General features: G+C 41.5%; 1 protein-coding gene across 15 annotated transcripts in view; it reads left to right on the top strand.

Moving 5' to 3' along the window:
• The window catches only part of SRGAP2 (SLIT-ROBO Rho GTPase activating protein 2), a 239,460-nt gene that overhangs the window by 114,318 nt on the left and 104,320 nt on the right, over positions 1-20,822 (top strand). For all 15 annotated transcript variants that reach the window (XM_023758976.1, XM_023758978.1, XM_023758979.1 and 12 more), the window contains one exon: positions 16,560-16,722. In XM_023758976.1, coding sequence (XP_023614744.1) covers positions 16,560-16,722 — 163 coding nt within the window. The remainder of the gene's footprint in view (positions 1-16,559; positions 16,723-20,822) is intronic.

A 20,822-nucleotide genomic window follows, 5' to 3' on the forward strand; every position in this document is an offset into this window, starting at 1 on the left:
CCACACTAACGTTCGTGATTCAATATGAAATATTTCGGGCTTAGCAACGGGAGAAACTGATTCTCAACTGCCATGCCGCGCACGACCTGCTGTAAGGGACAGAGTCACCAAGGTCTCTCTCCAGCACCCCGCAATCAAGGTGTGTGTCCCGGGGGCATACCATGGCCGCCCCCAGCATACACAAGGAGCCGTCACCTCTCTCCAACATCCTCCCCACGGCTCAGACAAGCACGTTTTGAGCGGGCCTAAGCCAGCAGTTAGACATCCTTAGCGCTGCTGTGGAGGCGGGAGAGGCTCCCGCCACCCACCGCTGCGATCTCCAGCTGTGAGCCCAGCTTCTGGCTGAGCGACGTTCCCCCTTTGGGAGTGCACTGACTGCATTGAGCGTCTGCCCCCTGGTGGTTAGTGTGCATCATAGTGACTGCTCGTTCTGCTGTGCTGCCTAAACTGGCTCTCCGACATCCCCCGAGGGGTCCCAGATTGCTAGAGGGCGCAGACCAGGCCCAGGGACCCTACCGGTGCTGGTTTGGGACGCCGGAGGTTGGCCAGCTGGGGAGGGACTGTGAAAGGGCTCAAAGGTGTGTCTGACCCGTCTCACTCAGTCCCAATAGGCTAGACCCCAGCAGCAAGCTAACCTACCGGTTGTAGAGACTGCCCCTGGTGGTCAGTGCAGGTCATAGCGACTGGTGGACCAGTCGACTCTCTGCCCCTTGGTGGTCAGTGCACATCATAGCAAGTGGTTGAGCAGCCTTGGCATATCATTAGCATATTACGCTTTGATTGGTTGACCAGCGGACAGAACAACCAGACACTTAGCATATTAGGGTTTTATTATATAGGATAAATTGGTTGCTCTCTGACATAATGATAGTATAGTTATCAAAATCAGGGTACAAATATTGATACAATAATATTATATAATCCACAGACATTCACGTTTACTATTTGTTTCAAAATTTTCCTTTTTGGCAAAAGAAAATCCAAGATTATGTGTTTCATCCAGTTGTCTTGTCTCTTTAGTTTCCTTTAATGTGGAATGGTTTCCAAGTCTTTCTTTGTATTTCATGGCATTGACATTTTTGGAGAGCATTCAGCCCAGTTATTTTGTAGATTGTCCCTTAATTTGAAATTTCTGATAATGTCTGATTTCTTTTAATTTCAATATTTTATTTATGCCCCAAACAGAATTTATTATTTTTCAACATCCTGGCTTTAAAGAAGCTAGCTTATCCTTAATATTTTCATATGCTCTTCTTCATTTAGCTCATTTTAAGTTAGATGATTACCATGTTTGATATATTTTCTCAGGAACTACTAGTGATGAATATATTATTTTTGAAATTACTTTTAGCTTATTAAAATGTTCTTTGCTTGACCTATTTATGAAGCGATTTAAAAATAAATACAATAAAATAAAATAAAGGGAGCTTTAAAAAAATCAAGGGAACTTCCTGATTTGTCATGTGATTGTAGTAAGCAAGAATTCGTGAAGCTGGTTTAGAAGATCAATACCTCATGGTGTATTTTTAAGTTAAATATGTTGGGGTTACATTTTTAACTAACATTATGTAAATTTCAGGTGTGATAATTTCTTTATAATTAGATTCAGGTTATGTGCTTTGGGCAGGAATGCCATAGAAATGATGTCCTATTCTTCTCAGGGCATCGTATCAGGAGACCCTTGCTGATTATTTATCCCATTACTAGTGATGTTATCTTTGATCATTAGGTTAAAGTGGTATCTGCCGGATTTTTCTACCATAAAGTTATACTAGTTTATGCTTTGTAATTAGTGCATATACATTGGGAGATACTTTTTTAGACCCTGTAAAATTTGTGTAATTCTCACAACCTTACACCCACTCGTTTTAGCATTAATTGATAATCCTTGCTTGAATCAGTTATTATGATGGATACCACATGATAGTTTTTCCAGTTTCCGTCATTCCTTCTACACTTATCGGTTGGGATTCTATTGTAAAGAAGAGCTTTTCTGTTTCCATATAGATGTCTGGTTGTTTGTTTATATCAACGTGGACTCATAGATTCTGATCATATTCAACAGATTTTAATCCTTTACTATCTTTATTTATTTTAATGTTTACATTATCACAGATTTGGCTAGTGGACTCCCTTCAAGATAGTTCCTGTGTCCTTGCTCTGAGTATTTCCTTTCCTTCTTGCACAACAAGATGTCCCAGGCCCATCTTATACTTTCTTTGCTTCAGCTCTGGAGCCATTTCCTCAAGGACCCCTGGTTCCTTTTAACGGGCAATGGTATTTAGAAACTATGGACACTAAGTATGCTCTTTGTTATCAGAGTAGCATTGTTTTTATAGTGCTGCTCAGTAGACAAAAGTAGTAATTAGGTGTAAATATTTGCACCCACGTATACTTGCATACTTCTTCATCCACTTCTCTATATCCGTATCTCTATTAAAGCCCATGAGTTCACACTGATTATTTTCAATTCCAATTCAACACCATATGTCTTATTCTGTTTTCTCCCCTTTCCATATTTTTAATTTTGTTCTCTGGACACTAAGAAGCTGGCACCCATTATTTATAATACGTTTATTTAATTGCTTAGTCCTAGATGCACACAAAGTAGTTCCAGAATTCCAAGCTCATGCATCTGAAAAAGAAGACTAATAACTAAATTTCATTACTAGTTTAGAGTTCTTTTTCTTTTCAGCCTTGATGACTAAAACCTGGTATTCAAAAGTTAGTTGTTAGGCCCTTCTCCTCCAACCCCAGACCTTCAGTGTGATTATAGTATTTGTTTGAAATATAATTTGGTTTATTTATTTGTTTGGATTTAATTTTTCCCCCTTCAGAATGAGGTCTTGATTGACATTTCTAACTGCCAGATCTTTCCTCCTTTTTAAAAATATTTTTATTTAATTTATTGGGGTGGCATTGGTTAATAAAATTATATAGGTTTTAAGTGTATCATCTGTATATTGTACTAGAGGCCCGATGCACGAAATTCGTGCAAGAGTAGCCCTTCCTTCCCCAGCTGCCGGCACCGGCTTCCCTCTGGCAACATGGACCCGGGCTTCCCTTGCAGCCCCAGCTTTGTCCCGAAGGTCGTCCGGAAAGATGTCCGGTCTAATTAGCATATTACGCTTTTATTATATAGATTGTGTGTTCACCACCCAAAATCAAGCCTTCTTTCATCACCATTTATCCCCCCTTTACCCTCTTCTACCTCTTCTCATTTCTTTCTGGTAAACACTATATCATTTCCTGTGTCTATGAGGTTTTGTTGTTTGCTTAATCTCTTCACTTTTATCACCCAGCCTCCCAGCCCACTGCCCTCTGACAGCTGTGAAGTAAATTTTACCTTTTGGGACAGCATGGATGGACCTGGAGAGTATTATGTTCAGTGAAATAAGCCAGTCAGACAAAGACAGATACCATATGATTTCACTTATATGTGCAATCTAATGAACAAAATAAACAAACAAAATAGACTCATAGATCGAAATCTTTTCTCTTGCCTAGAGACTGAGCAGTCCCAGGAGAAGTGAGAGTCCTGCCTCTCCATAGGTTGTGGGAAGTCACTGATTGGGCTGTAGGCCAGACATAGAGCGTACACCAAGGAATGTCCCTTCCTGGGCCTGCCGAGACTCTGGGAAAGCCACCTTATGGGTTGGGACCCTTGTCACTTTTTCCTAATATGACTCCTCTCACATTCTCTCTGTCATTCTCCTTGATCACCTCTCTTGCACTAAGGGAACTGAGAATCTGGCTTCCAACTCAGTGCTAGGCTATGATTGTGAATGAAGATGGCTTACCCAGCAGTTCATGTAATATGCTTGGTGTAGGACCTTTGGATGATCTTGATCTGGTTCCTCAGAGGTGAAGCCTCCTGGCATTGCTCATTGACACCCAAACTTGCAGGACTTGTTGCTCTGTTGCTGTGCTCCCAGTTCAGATGCCCCTGCTCTTTCTCCTGTTTGCCTTTCTTCACTGAGATGTTTTGGCCTCTCTACTAGCTCTTTTGCATCAGTTCTGATCTGACTGATTTCTCCCCTGTCTCTAGGGATGGCTTCCAGATTCCCCTTCCTCTGTCCTGTTTAACCCTCTTCCTCCATTTCCCACACACTCATTTTATTTTTCTCCTTCCTCAAGACACATCTAACATGGTCAGTGCTGCTGATTCCAGCTGTTCTGAATCTTGCCTGCGGCTTAAGTTCAAAAACAGATGGACCCAAAGCATCCTCGATGCTGTGCCAATTTCCACCACATGAAAACAAATTACTAAAAAGCATCAGGAAATATTAGAATAGATTCGAGGTTGAATTCTCCGTCTTCCCAGTGGTCCTCCCTGCCCTACTCCTCCATGGCCCCCTGCCTCCTCTCCTCAGTATACCTGGCCCTTTTTCCATCTCTTCTTTCTTTGTATGCCTCATATGACAAAGGCTGATTTCTAAAACCTTTGCTCCCATTGTCACCCTCTGTATATGCAGATGGGTTTAACCATTGGGATGAGAATGTTGATAATCAAGCTAGGTTGTTGCTCTTTTTCTAATTGTGCCCTTTTTTAATCTTTCATCAAGGGCCAAGGAATTTCTGTCCTTTGATCATATAGAGAAGGCGAGGCTGGGGTCTCTGTATCTATAAATGTAGGTACATTTACAGGTCAAAGGTTACTAACTTGGGAATAAAATATGTTTCTCTATGACTTTATCAATAGGGGTGCAAAAAGGTGCCAGTCCCACAGCCTACCCTTGCATGCTGTAGACAGGGAGTGTGTTCCTTGGAAAGCAGTAACATTGTGCTCATACCACCATCGCTCTCAGAACCCTCATTTTTGGAATTTGCTTATAGTTTTCTCCCAATGTTCTGTAGAACACTGTTTAACTTTAACATTTCTAGTTGCCCTGAAATATAAGAAAAAGAATCAGCATGGTTGGGCCACTTACCTTACAGGTACATCACACAGACACTGACAGTTATTTATAGAGAGCATCAGGAGAAAGTTGTTAGCATAGTCCAGTAATTATGAAGTGCCCATGTGACCTGAGTACTAGACACTGTAGGAACTATCTTCAAGAGAAGACTGGGGGGGGGGGGCTTCCTGAAGTTCAGGGACCCCTAACTCATGCAAATTATGGTGTTTATGTAGAAAACTTCTCCCTTCCTCCTGCCCTCCTTAACCTCCCCTCTCCCCCTGTTCTTTCTCTTTCTTTTTGTGAGAAAAATATTTGGAAGAAAATCCTCAGATTCTCAAAATGGTCTGGGGTATGTAATCATCCTCCAAAATATTTTATAAACAATATTTTATGTTGCAAGTGGGAATACATACACAGAGATATATATGTATATCTTAAAACAAATAACTGAGAACAATATTTTTGCAAAAGAATACCTATAGATCTTTCCTCTGTGATGTACTGATATATATTTTTTTTTCAGGTTCTTTTTTTTTTATATTGATTAAGGTATTACATATGTGATTAAGGTATTACATATGTGTCCTTATCCTCCCATTGCCCCCCTCACCCCCCTGGTGTCTGTGTCCATTGGTTAGGCTTATATACATGCATACAAGTCCTTTGGTTGCTCTCTCCCCCTTACCCCCGCCCTCCCCTACCCTTCCTTCTGAGATTTGACGGTAGAATGATGCTTCTCTGTCTCTGGATCTGTTTCGGTTCATCAGTTAATGTGGTTCAATATATTCCACAAATGAGTGAGATCATGTGATATTTATCTTTCTCTGAGTGGCTTATTTCGCTTAGCAAAATGCTCTCCAGCTCCATCCATGCTGTTGCAAATGGTAAACGTTCCTTCTTTTTTACTGCAGCATAGTATTCCATGGTGCGGATGTACCACAGGTTTTTTTTCTTTATGGTCTAAAGTTTTACATATGTCTTCTTTTTCCCCAATTGACCCCCCCCCCCGGGCAAGCCCCCACCACCCCAGTGCCTGTGTCCATGGGATATGCTAATAGGCACGCATATAAGTCCTTTGGTTGCTCTCTATCCCCCTTCCCCCCCACCACTTGTTTCTGGATCTATTCTTGTTCATCAAATTATGTGGATCATTATATCCCACAAATGAGTGAGATCATGTGATATTTATCTTTCTCCGACTGGCTTATTTTGCTTAGCATAATGCTCTCCAGCTCCATCCATGCTGTTGCAAATGGTAAACGTTCCTTCTTTTTTACTGCAGCATAGTAGTCCATTGTGCAGATGTACCACAGGTTTTTTTTTTATTGTCTAAAGTTTTACAAATGTCTTCTTTTTCCCCAATTGACACCCCCCAATTGACACCCCTCCCCAGCCATTCCCACCCCGGGCCAGCCCCCACCGCCCCAGTGCCTGTGTCCATTGGATATGCTAATATGCATGCATACAAGTCCTTTGGTTGCTCTCATCCCCCCCTCCCCCCCCGCCCGACCACCACCACTTGTTTCTGGATCTATTCTTGTTCATCAAATTATGTTGATCATTATATCCCACATATGAGTGAGATCATGTGATATTTATCTTTCTCCAACTGGCTTATTCCGCTTAGCATAATGCTCTCCAGTTCCATCCATGCTGTTGGAAATGGTAAACGTTCCTTCTTTTTTATAGTGGCATAGTATTTTCGCAAAAGAATACCTATAGATCTTTACTCTATGTGATGTACTGATATTTCTTTTAAATATATTTTTATTGATTTCAGAGAGGAAGGAAGAGAGAGAGAAAGAAGGAGAAACATCAATGCTGAGAGAGAATAATTGATCGGCTGCCTCCTGCATGCCCCACACTGGGGATCAAGCCAGAACCTGGGCATGTGCCCTGACCAGGAATCGAACCGTGACCTCCTGGTTCATAGGTCGACACTCAACCATTGAGCCACGCCTGCCAGGCTGTACTGATATTTTCTACTTTGTTCTGTATTATTCTACTCCACTTGGTTTCATTTGGAGAAATGCTAGATGGTGACTTGATAAATTGATTTTTTTAAACCCCATTAGTAGATTGTATTATACAATTTGAAAAACATTGCTTTAAAAGCATTGGTTCTTAAAATTCTGGTATGCCTAAAATTACCTGGGATGCATATTTAAAATGCAGATTTCTGAGCATCACTCCACCTCTAGAGAAATAGAATTAAAAAATATTTTTTATTGATTTGAGAGAGTGAAACATTGATTTGTTGTTGCACTTATTTATGCACTCAGTTAATTCTTTTAAGTGCCTGAACTTGCAACCTTGGCATAACGGAATGATGCGCTAACCAACTGAGCTACCCCGCCAGGGTGAGATATAATTTTAAACAATTGCTTCAGGTGATTGTGATGCAAAGTGAATTCATATAGAGAAACTACTCTCTTACAGACTTCGGAGCCTGGCTGTGCAAGGCTTCAGATCACTCACTGCTCGGAGATGGTTGATACTAGTAGGTATCATCTGAATCCACACAGAGAATCTTCCCGTTCCAGAATGACCCCAATTACCCATGCTCATCCCTTCATCTTGATATCTCTTGATAGTCTTTTAAAAAAATATTTGTTACGGTCCTTGTGAAGGCAGAGAAGGAGTTAACTGAGGCCACAGAACTGAAGGGTCATTTTACAAAGTGGCTGGGGTGTGGCCCAGCCCTCCAATAGGTGCCCAGAGCCAGTCCCAAATTAGAATGGGGTGGGATCAAGACTGCTTTTCTCATTTACTTGCCTTTCATGTGTAACCACAGGCTTTGTGTCAACATGCTTTCCGGTTAGACACCAGCAGTTTTGCTCCCTCTGAGTTCATGGACCCTTGGTGTTCCTGTTATGTGTTGTCTTAGAATAGCTCTGTGCTCTGAGCATTGTCCATTAACTCTTTCAGCACCAGGGCTTTATAGATGCTAAGGGCTCTTTGTTGAAATTGAGCTACAACCACAATGAAGTAAGAAAATGATTGCTGGCCAGGAGACCTGGGTTCTTGTCTTGCTACCCTACTATCTGTGTGAATTTAGGCTCCCTAAGCCTCAATTTTCTCACTTAGAAAATGAAAAGTTTAGCCCACATGGTGTGATTCAGTGGTTGAGTGTCAACCTATGACCCAGGAGGTCATAGTTCCGGTCAGGGCTCGATCCCCAGTGGAGGGTGTGCAGGAGGCAGCCGATCAATGATTCTCTCTCACCATTGATATTTCTAGATCTCTCCCCCTCTCCTTTCCTCTCTAAAATCAATTTAAAAATCTCTATATATAAAAGCCAAGCTACCGGAATGACTGGTGGCTGTGACATGCACTGCGGCAGCCAACCGGCCCAATCGGGGCCCCAATTCGCCCCCCCCAACCTTCTGCAGCCAGCGCCGCCCCTGATTGCCCCCCCCCCCATCAGGGGTGGGGCCAGCCAGCCAACCTCCTGCATCCCCTCCCAGCCACTGGCCCGGCTCGATCGGCCCCCATCAGGGTGGGCGGCCAGACCCCACCCGTACACAAATTAGTGCACCAGGCCTCTAGTAAAAAAATAATAAAATGACAAATTTGGTCTAGACTCTAAATCATCTTAAAATTAAAGTCCCTGTTAACCCTGCTGGCTCCGAAATTCTGTGATTCTATTTTTTGTTCCTTCCTGCTTTTCATTTTGCACTTTAAAAGTCTTCTCTTTACAGCCTGTCCTAGGTTGGGCACAGGAGATTCACTGAGTTTGATAATTTCCAGAGAACCAGATAAGTTAAAAGCAATATTTAGTGCACTGATGAAGTATGAAATGTATAAAGCAAGTTGATTACAAACTTGAGTAATAAGTCCTGGGAATTTGGGGACATGTTTGTCTTTTTAGCCATTACTCTCTAACAACTTTTTCTTTTTTTTTTGATGGGTGCAAATACATTGTGTGGACTGTCAAGTAATAATAATGGTTATAACAATAGTAAATGATGGCGATATTGATTTGTAAGTGTAGGACTCTTTAGTGTTTATGAAGTGTTTTTTTGTGGTCATCACTTTGGTTGATTTGGTCTTCATAGTATCCATATGAGTTAGGCAGGGAAGGTATGCGGTCTTCAGTTATCATTTTAAGCACATGAAGAAGTACTGAGGCCCAGAGTGCATCTGTGATTTATCAAGGTTACTTGGCTAGTAAGTGGCAAAACTAAGACTAGTATGCATGGTTCAGGATGCTTTTCACAGAGGACCACCTTGCTGGGGTGGGTGCCATCATCCAGATTCCTGACCTGTAGAACTCAGTAACCTACTAACCTGGAAATTGACCAGGGCATCTCTTACTCTAACTCTTTAACATTTTGCCAGAAAAGCATCAAAGTGGTTAATAATATGCTCTAATTTAGAACACATAAACCAATGGGTGTACAAATCCAGTCACTCAACAGCCACCCAGATACGTCCTGCAACAGTTGATTGGACAAGATTGATGGAGGCTGAAGATATTAACTATTCATTAAATGAATTGTCTTACTGTGCTCAACACTTACAGGATTTCTGTAGTTATGGCATCTGTCATTAGTCAATGCTGATTAAGTTCCCACCCATTCTTGGTGATAGATGTTCATTGAATATTCCAACATATACCCTGTCCTCAAGAGACTCCCTTCTAGTAAGGCAGAATAAATATCAAAGTGACACATGAGAAATGATAATGCAGCAGATCTGGTGACTATTTAGACTTCATCCCTTTTAGCTCTATCGTTTTACAGAATCAAGTTGTATTACTTTATTCCTCTTTTCTCATTGTTATCATGAACCATGTAAGGGAACTCATTGTACCGTTAACAGGTATATTCAGGAGGGGGTGGTCTGAATCTTAGGGATATCCTCTCTTCCAAGGTGGCTTGTTCGTACTTGGCATGCTTAAGTACCATTTGCCAGGCAGGAGGAGTTGCTGGCTATAGATCAAACTACTCAGCTTGTGCCTGGTGCCAGGGAGCTGCATGCTCCCAAGGTAGTGGTTACTGCTTTGAAAATAAGTGTGTGAATTTCTGAGTGACGTCATTTCAGATTGGCACAGACAGGCATTTATTTCTCTAGCAAGAACTATCAGGGCTGAGCCAGACTGGCTATCAGTCATCTCCTAAGATTTCATTCATTTAAAAAATCTACTAACACAGCTGTGTGTATTTTTTTCTCTGTATATTTGTCATGTGCTGTAATTATTTATGGGGTATCAGTCATACCTTTGTTATATCTTTTGCTCATGCTATGATGTTTTATTTTAATGAAGTGAATTAGTCAGCTGAAACCTTTTGATAATGATCACAGCCTACTTTGAGGGGTGTTTTGGGGGAAATTTTAATAAATAAATTTCTAGGCCCTTAGTTCTATAGATCTTATAGGGGTAGAGTGCATAGTGCTTGTTCTCTAGCATTTAGATTGTACCCAGAGTACACAAGGAGAGTTAACTAGCCATTTTGTTTATATCTCCCTGTAGCTCTGAGAATGCTAGTAGTAAGACATGGCTGTAAACTAAAGGAAGGTTCCAGGTTGGCAGAAGTCATAGAGAGGGCTGGGTTTCACAATGGGCCATTCAAGCTAGTGTACACACAAGCATCAAGACCAGGAGAAGATGTAGGTTGTAGCCGACAGATAGTCTAGAGGAAGAAAAGTCATGTCTCGGATCCAGGAGATCTGCAGACATGAGAGAAGCAGGTCAGAAACAAGAATGTTGTTCCCTTTATCCCTTTTGCCCAGAAGAATGCCAGGTTCATAGATCTCAAGTGATTTGAAGAACCTCCAACCTTCTCTCCCTGCCAAGAACGTGGGGTGGGGTGGGGGTGGTTGAAGGGAAGACCAAGTCTCTTACCTGACATAAATTGATGGAGACATTTCTGGTTAGAGTCTACAGTGGCTCAGATTTGGGAACCACTCTCATTCCCTACCTGACCCAGAGGAATCTTGGTCCTGCCATCATTCAGGAAATGTCAGGCACGGTGCTGACATTATTAAAATGTCAAACACGGAGCTGCTCCAGTTCTTAACTTCAAAGCAGATTCCTAAGCTCCCAGCTCTAGGACATGCCATTATCCTAAGGGTGTGTCTGGACTCCCTGGAACTAACCCAGAGCCACAAGAATTCCATTTCCATACAGCTCTTCCCCCAAACCTGATTATAGGGGACAACTTAGACTATTTTGAGTAAGGTGGGTACACCACTGCTTGAATCCTTTCTAATCATCTGTCTAGGCTACTGAAGACAAGTTGTGGTATTAACTTGTCCCTGAAAACTTGAAAGCTCATTTCTCCATACATAGAATATACATTTTTGCCTTTAGCCCTTTTATCGTTCCGTCTTAGAATTCTGATCTCATTGCTGGCAAAGCAGAAGCCTGAGCTGTGATAAGCCCAGAGACGTATGCTTGCCTGCTCCCTGCCCGCCCGCCTGCCTGTCTTTGAAAGATGCCTTTAGGCTGCTTATGTACTGATGGGTCACACAACCAAGCAGCTACCATTACAAGAAGAATCTTTTCAAGTCACTTTCCACCTTGGAGACACCCCCCCCCCTCTTTTTTTAACACCTTCCCCAGCAAATCCAATCCATCCTCTGGCTTATCTGGGTCAGCAAAGGGTCTGATTTTATGCATGGCACTGTCGAACCATTAATCCGCTGCGGCTTTGCCTCTCCATCCGGCCCGTCTGCTTCTGTCAGCATCAGCAAAATGCATAATAGAGAAAATAAGCCAGGAAGCCTAATAACACTCATCTGAATAAAATAATCTCTTAGGCTGCGTCACTTCACTTCATTTTAATCAAGGTGCCAGGAAGGAATTTAGGTTTACAAATCCAGCCTGGGCCTTGTCACAAGTTCCCTGTCCGACCATCACTAAATGATCGCTTCTATTATGTATGTACCTTCTTCTTATCCTCCTTATGGTTGGATGCTCAATAACATATGCTGAATGGTGTCTTTAGCTCATTTTTATTTTATCTATCATCACATATATATGTCTATTTTTAATCTTGTTTTTTAAATATATTTTTATTGATTTCAGAGAAGAAGGGAGAGAGAGAGAGATAGAAACATCAATGATGAGGGAGGATCATTGATTGGCTGCCTCCTGCACACCCCCAACTGGGGATCGAGCCTGCAACCCAGGCATGTGCCCTTGACTGGAATCGAACCTGGGACCCTTCAGTCCGCAGTCTGACGCTCTATCCACTGAGCCAAACCAGCTAGGGCTAGGTCTATTTTTTAGAATGAGAAACAATATTCTTAGACATATTAGTACTAATATTTGCCATCTCTGTATAGAGACCAGCAGTTTTGAAAGGAATTCTGAGAAAGGGAGCTCAGCAGAAGTTGCTGAAGCACCGGGTGCTAGCTCCCTGGGCTCCCTCTGGCTCCTTCCTGTGGGCCTCAGCTCACAGTCCCTGTGCGGGATGCAGGGCTGAGCAGTTCCACCTCAGGGGAAGGACAGTGGAAGATTAGATTCTGCTCTCCCATTCGCATCTCCCTCACGTCTTCCCGGAGACCACAGCTGCTTGGTTAATTGCCTGTTGCTGCTGTCTTATCCCGAACATTATTTGCCGAGGGCTGTTCGTTTTCAGCAGCACTCTTGGCCTTGGCCCAGGGCCGGGTGAGGAGCATGTTGGAAGATGATGAAAGCTGAGTCCTAGTTTGTTTGGAAATAAAAATAATAATTTTTTTTCACATTTGTATAGTGTTTTACTGTTGTTGTAATTCTTTTGCATCCACCATCTCATTTGAGCCACGCAACAGACCTGTGAGGTGGGCAAGTCAGGCAGACACTTGGCCCAAAGGGAAACATTCTTCACTAGAGCAATACAGAAGCTCAAGCCACTCAGTGGTGCCAAGCTTGTGTCACACAGCCCATCTGCAGAGCTATGAACATAGCAATTATTAATTAAATGGCACCTTAGGCCAGCAGAGCTTCTAGGGTTTTGCAGTCCTGCTTTGAAGATCTTTAGGGAGCTAGATGGACACAGATAGGGATGTGTCCATTTCACAGATGAGATCGCTGAAACCGAACAGAGGGAAGTGCAAAAAAAGGAAGTGTAATACAAGCCAACTTGGACTTTTATGGAGGTCTTCCCCTAGATATTCGAGAGAAATCCCTCTGAGCATTGGTTGCCAAGTGTGTTGAACATCCATAAATAATCTAAGTTGAAGAGAAAAACTGGGTTAATGTATTTGAAGCTAACGATTGAGCTGTGCAGGTTTATGTCTTTCAGTGCATGCTTAGTCGGCTTGTGACTCTGGTCTCCTTTGTTTGGACTCCAGAGTCATCTCCTCTCAAGTACAGTATGATGCTTTTTTGATCTTCCTCCTAAAAATTTTTTTTAAGCAAGAAAAACACTTCTGGATATTTTGTCTGCTTTTTAGGGATTAGTGTTTGAGGAGGTTTGCAGCTGTTCAGCACATTCCTAAGGGATGTAGACCTTTTTCTTTAAATGCCCAAGTATTACACAACCTAAGACTCTGGGGGCGGGGAAAGTAAAGAAACTGTACAAACAAATGATAGATGGAAAAGATATAAAGGCAAATTTCAATCTCCTAACCAAACGAAGTTCCCCTGGCTCCAGCAGCCCCAAATAAAATAAGGCTGCAAAGCTGCTAAAGCAGGAAACCACTCTAGCAGAACCTTAATAGGCTCCCCATGAAATCACGTCTCGGTGCCTCGCTTATTTTCCAGCCTGAAGTGTGTTTCATCTTTGTTCGTGTTGGCTGGGAAAATTGTCTCTACAGTGTATTTGTGTTTCTTCTACAGCAGGCCTTTCCCCTCTCCTGCCCCACCACCTTCCCAAAATAAATAAATGAATTAATTAAAACACCTCAGTTGAAGAGGAATCTAGTCTGAAAAAGCATACAAACTCAAAGAACCAAATACATTATATGAGAAACTACAGTATTAGTAAAAGAGATGGGAACCCCTAAAAGAAAACAGTGTCTAATACTGTTTTTTAAAGCCACAGGTTCCTTTTTAAAAATAAAAACCTTGCATAAACCCCCATATATGCAACAGATTTACTAGTGTAAATCTACTTTTAAAGTGGAAATTTATAAAAAGCCCTTATTACAGAGTCTACCAGTGAGCACATGAGACTGTGTTTATGAACCCAAAATATTGATTGACATTGGGATTATGAATCAGAGTTGCAGTTTTATGTCAGTTTCAGCATCCAAGTTATTTCTGGTTCTGATTTGGGTTGCCCAATATCAAGAAACTACTAATTCACACAAATGAGTTGTTTGAAATAGTTTTAAATTGATTTAGGTGCTTGAAAAATGATAATTTTGTTTTAATTAATATTGCCTACCAGCTATTTCTCACTCACCTTCATAAATATTAACTGGATAATCCCAAAAGTATATAAGAAACATTGCAATTGATAATGAGATAGGATGATAATGAGCATGACTATTCTCACTACCCAACCATGGTCTATAGCAGTGATGGCATACCTTTTGAGCTTGGAGTGTCAGCATTTTGAAAAACCCTAACTTAACTCTGGTGCCGTGTCACATATAGAAATTTTTTGATATTTGCAACCATAGTAAAACAAAGATTTATATTTTTGATATTTATCTTATATATTTAAATGCCATTTAACAAAGAAAAATCAACCAAAAAAATGAGTTCGCGTGTCACCTCTGACACGCGTGTCATAGGTTCGCCATTACTGGTCTATAGCATGGGCTCCTGAGCCTTCTGTGGGATGTAGTTAAACTTGACCACTATGTATGAAGTTATATGCTCACCCAAACAGTTTTACTGACGGAGGCACACAGGCTGGAATTAAAAGCTATTAGTACAGAGCAACATCCATTCCAACCAATAGCACATTGCTCAGAAATTCAGATACACGCATTGATTCTTTATTCCCAAGTTTGTATATAGTGAGGTTCACCTGGCAGCCCATGAGACACTGTGATGACGCCTTCTGCAGGGAACTGAAGCCAGAGTAAATTTGGCATGATTATTTGTCAATAGTTTCCTCATAACAGAAATGGGAAAGCCCTTCTAAGTTGGATTCTATACTCTACAAATCACAGGTGCCTGGCACCCTCCAGCCCTGAATGGAGACAGTGCTGACTAAGTCAAACCACACTCAAGCCACTTCCTTTTCTCTGAGAGTTGGACTGGAGGGACGGGTAAGGGAATAAACAGGAAAATGATTCTTTGAGGTGATTAAGCAGATTCTCTTTGCAATTATAAGGCTTTGGTTTTAATTTCAGAATTGCCACTTTTTAGCTATGTGACCTTGACCAAGATATTTAACCTTTCTTTTTTAAAAAAAATATATTTTATTGATTTTTTTTACAGAGAGGAAGGGAGAGGGATAGAGAGTTAGAAACATCGATCAGCTGCCTCCTGCACACTCCCCACTGGGGATGTGTCCGCAACCAAGGTACATGCCTTTGACCGGAATCGAACCCGGGACCCTTGAGTCCGCAGGCTGACGCTCTATCCATAGAGCCAAACCGGCTAGGGTGATATTTAACCTTTCTTAGTCCAACTTTACTCTTCTGCTGAATGCAGTTAGTAACACCCATTTCACCAGGCTGTTGTAGGGTTCAAGTTATATAACATCAGCCATGGGGCCCAGCTATGTGCTAAATACATAGTAAGCCCTTGATAAATAGGACCGCAAGCAACCCCTACTTTCTGTTTTTCTCCTTAAAGAGATCCAAGTTGCAGATGCAGAACTTTCTGTTGCTTAAATTAGTGCTGTAAACTGAGTAGAAAATAATTCTTTCAGATCACAATGCTTTCATTAGAAATGAGCATCTAGGTTTGGCACTTTACTGTTCCACTCAGGCTGTAGAAGTTGTAGGAATACACGTGTTCTGGGAATGATTGTACTCTAGGGTGTATGGGACATGAGATAATGGCTCAATCAGTGAAACCAAAGCTTCCTTAGATGTGTTCTATGAAACTGAAGAGTTTTTAGTGACTTTTTCATGGCAACTGCCTCTAATCTTGTATTCATGGAATTCTGCAATAGGTGTGTGGGCGTTTAGTCTGTATTGCTCTAATAATTTTTGTCTCTAGACAAAATCTCTAACTTTTTGTCTCTAACCCTAGATGCATACCAGATGACTTAGTGGCCAAGGGAATGGCCTTGGCGTGTGACAACCTAGAGCTTTTTCTAGTCAAACAATACAGAATTGTGGTTCTAGTCCCTGACTTCATCTTACTAGCTGCATGATTCCTTCTTACTAGCTGTGGATAAATTTTCTACTCAGTAAAATGGAGATAATGGTAGTGTTTGTCCATTTAGCAAATTCATATATTTATGTTTTTGGTTTGTTTATTTTTTTACAAGGAAATGATGGACTTAGATGAAATAATGCACATAAAACAGTCTCCCAAGTTCCTAGAACATAGTAGATATTCAACAGATAATCTTGCTTCTCCTCCTCCTTCTCTTCTTTCCTCTTCCTTCCCTCTCCTTATCATTACCCTCATTTTCTCCCTTTTCTCCATTGAGTTGTTAGGAAAACAGAACACGAGAGGTGCAGAGTGCAGGAAAAATAACGGTATTTCTGGCGTGGCTTTGATCACTGTGATTTTGTGATGTGGACTGTAGTCACAGATGTTGGTCCTGGTTGCTTACTAACAATGATTTTTTTTTTCTTGCTGTTTCTCTGCAGGAAGGATCAGAATGTTCTCTCTCCAGTCAACTGCTGGAATCTCCTCTTAAACCAGGTGAAGCGGGAGAGCAGGGACCACACCACCCTGAGTGACATCTACTTGAATAACATCATTCCTCGATTTGTTCAAGTCAGCGAGGACTCAGGAAGACTCTTTAAAAAGGTATGTAGCTGTTTATAGTCATAAGCTAGTTGGGTGGAGCAATGACACAGTTTTGTAAATAAGAGAAAGAATATCTTATTGTCCCACGTATAAGACTCGAAATTGGTCATTCCATATCATATACTCATGGAGGCAGAATATTAAATTGACATTCTTTTCTTTCTTTCTGAGCTGAATTAATAGTAGGGCCAGGAAAGTAACCATTTGCCAGGTATAACCCCAGGATTGGCAGCATAATTCATAATTTGCATGTGTTAATTATGGTTAGTCGATTTCCATACGTGATTTGTGAAGCTGTTAAGATTCAGGTACCTTCCGTGTCACTTCATGTTTTTTTTCTTCTAGTCCATTTAGCAAATGCATATATTTATGTTTTTGGTTTAGTTCTCTTTCCAAGTTCTTATCTTGTCTAAGGGGAACTTAAGAATTTGGTCTCTCTTATCATGACATATCTTTTCTTTAAGTTCTGAATGCTTTTTGAGGCTCATTTGTTTGTCATAATAACTTGGGTATAAGTTAAGAAAATTGACTAAGGAAAGACTCAAAAATAATTGTGATAATCTTAAGAAATTTATGGCAAATTTACCTTACCTGTCAGTAGCGGAACTATCTCTTGGAAAGCCAGAAACTTCTTTACTTAGCTCTCTCAACCTGAACTCTCAATGGAGTCATTTATTCATGAATTTTGGTAACAAATGGTGGCAAAGGCCCCAACCATTGTACATGATATACCATGTCTAACACTGAGGTCTGAGATCCACAGAAGATATTTCAGAAAGCAAATAATCTTACCACAAGTTATAGGTGTAAAGACTCTATATAGGGCTATTTTATTTGTTTTCTGTATATGGAATTCATTGGTTTCCAGTTGACAAAATTCAGTGTTAAAATTTTAGGCTGGGAGAGAAAGGATTTTAGTCAATAGGACCATGGTCAGCTATAGCTCTTGGTTTTCCAGTTTTTGTTGTTGTTGTTAATCCTCCACCAGGGATATATTTTTTCCAATGATTTTTAGAGAGAGTGGAAGAGAGAGAAGGAGGGAGAGAGGTAGAGATAGAGAAAGAGAAACATCGATGTGAGAGAGATACAAGTGGTTGCCTCCCATACACACTCCGACCAGGGCCAGGGATTGAACCTGCAACCCAGGTATGAGCCCTTGACCGGGAATTGAACCCAAGATCCTTCAGCGCATGGCCCGAAGCTCTGATCACTGAGCAACACTGGCCAGGGCAGTTTTCCAATTCTTAACATTAGGAAGTTTTCCAGATATCAATAGGATTGGTATTAGAACTAATTTCTTCTGTTTAAACAACATGAAAAAATAAATTATTTAGACTCTTCCAACTACATAGTTGCATCTGTGAAGGGGTCTTTCCCTGTGTCTTAGAGACAGTATATTAAGGGTATAACATTTGACAGGGAAAAGAAGGGAGAGAGAGATAACTTCCTCCAGATCTCACTGGTTATATTTAGTGGCCTGGCTGTGCTGTGGTTGGGCCATGCTTCATTTAGGGGCAAGGATACTTTTCACCATCTACTCATAGCTTTTAGCATCTGCTGTAGCTTGCTTGTCATTATTTGAATTATTCTGCAACAAATTAGTGATGTGTGTATATGACTAAAATGAATGACTATCTATAATAATAAATGTGTAATATGCTAATTAGACTGGACAGCCAAACGACCTTCCTGATGTCATTCTGGATGTCCTTCCGGATGAAGCCACAGCTTCAGGGGCTGAAGCAGAGGCAGTTAGGGGCGATCAGGAAGGCAGGCAAGCAGTTAGGGGCAATCAGGCAGGCAGGCGAGTGGTTGGGGCAATCAGGCAGGAAGGTGAGGTGGTAGAGGCAATCAGGCAGGCAGGTGAATGGTTAGGGGCGATCAGGCAGGCAGGCAGGTGAGCGGTTAGAAGCCAGTGGTCCCGGATTGCGAGAGGGATGTCCGACTGCAGGGATTGGGCCAAAACCGGCAGTCGGACATCCCCCGAGGAGTTCCGGATTGCAAGAGGGTGCAGGCCCGGCTGAGGGGACCCTCCCACACCCCTTCCCCCACGCACAAATTTTGTTCACCGGGCCTCTAGTAGTTGATAATACTGTATTGAATACTGGAAATAAGTTAAAAGAGCAGATTTCAGGTGCTCTTTTCATACACACAAAGGTAACTAACTATGTGAGGAGATATGTTAATTAGCCGGGTTATAGAAATTATTTTATCCTATATAATAAAACCCTAATATGCAAATCGACCGAACAGTGGAACAACTGGCAACGGAACAACCTGTTGCTATGATGCACACTGATCACCAGGGGGTAGACGCTTCCACCGGTAGGTTAGCTTGCTGCTGGGGTCCTGCCATTTGGGACTGGGCAAGACAGGCTGGACACGCCCTGGAGCCAATCTCCCGCAGTCCCTCCCAGGCCTCTAAAATATTTCTTCTAATTAATTTCCTTTCAATGTGCACGAATCTGTGCACCAGGCCTATAGTATGTGTATAAAATCATTGTTATACACCTTTAATAGATACAATTTTTATTATAAAAATTTAAAACTTATTTAGGTGGAACCTTGATAGTAATCAGATACTACTTCAGCTCTTCTTTATGCCCTGGACAGCCACTTTAGCCACCTTGAGAAGGGAAGGGGGTGACTGATAGTTTTCTCTTCTGTTTGCTGTGTTCATCTGAGAAAAAATTTTTGTGAGAGATGGTCAGTTATCTAGATGTCACCCAATCTCTCAGCTCCCTTTTCTCCCAGCTTTAGAAGTTTAGGGGAGAACCAAGCTGAGAGTCTTGTAGCCCCTCCAGATCTCAGAGATGTTTATGTTGAAGGCAGCCAGTTACCCAAACCATGAATGTCCCTGGTTCCTCAGGTGCCCTTCACATTTTACTAAAGTCCTAGCTGCATGGCATGTATACAAGACACATGCCCTTTACTAGGAAAATCCACTTGTGAATAATATTCCTAGCAATGGTCTCCGAGTTCATCTACTTAAGCTGGGCATTTCTATGCTGGGGGGATTAGAAAGAATTTCTAATTACTCACACTTTATTGCAATATCTATATATTACATTTTATTGAAGAAAATTACACATTTAGGCTTATAGCTAAATGCATTTTTATAAACAACATATTTGGTAACTAGCTCCCAGATCAAGAAACAGAATATTTCAGTGCCCTAGAAGCACCACACCCCTCCCCCATGCTTCTTTCTAGTCATTAAGGAGTTAGGAGGAGACAAGTCCCAAAACCCAAGGATAACAATTGTCCTGACATTGAATAGCAGAGATTCGTTTTCATTGGTTTCATACTTTATATAAATAGATCCATACAGAGTGTATCTTTTCTGTCTGGTTTCTCTCATTCAACCTTTGTTTATGAGGTTTAGTCATATAGTTGTTTATAGTTACAGATCATAGAGATCTTGATAAATTTTTATCAGTTAAGTCATAGATTCATTTGCCCTGGCCAGTGTGGCTCAGTTGATTGGGCATTGCCCCGTGCACCCAAAGGTTGCCAAATCTATTCAGGTCAGGGCATATGCCCATGTTGTCGGCTCAATCCCCTATAGGGGTGTGTAGGAGGCAGTTGATGATGTTCCGCTCTCACATTGATGTTTCTCTCTCTCCCTTCATTTCTCTCTATAAATCAATAAAAATATGAATATATTTTTAACATAGATGAATTCTGGTTTGGCTGGGTGTGAGCCTCTCTGCTTTCTAGTAATGGACACAGAAGCATTCTCTCTCCATACCTTGGTTTTTTCATCTCTTTTGGTTAGAGTATGTTGCACAGGAAGAATTAGAATCTCACTGCTTAAGATACAGTAATCAGATAAGAGAACTAAAGAATGTACCTGGCTACCCTGTCAGCTATGTGAAGCTTCCAAGGCGTGGCTGTGCTCTCCGAACAGAGGCCTTTTCCAAGTAACCTTTTCCCTCAGGCTCAGCTCTGCTAGTAACTGACGCCTTGGCTGATTACTTCTCCTTTCTGAGCCTCAGTTCCCTGAAGTTTTTTTTGTTTTTGTTTTTTTAAGAGTTAGACTGTGTGATCTCCATGCTGCTTTTGAAGTCTAATATACTGTAATTCTATGATGATGAGGG

Source organism: Myotis lucifugus, unplaced genomic scaffold, assembly GCF_000147115.1.
Source record: "Myotis lucifugus unplaced genomic scaffold, Myoluc2.0 scaffold_145, whole genome shotgun sequence".
Classification (NCBI taxonomy): Eukaryota; Metazoa; Chordata; class Mammalia; order Chiroptera; family Vespertilionidae; genus Myotis; species Myotis lucifugus.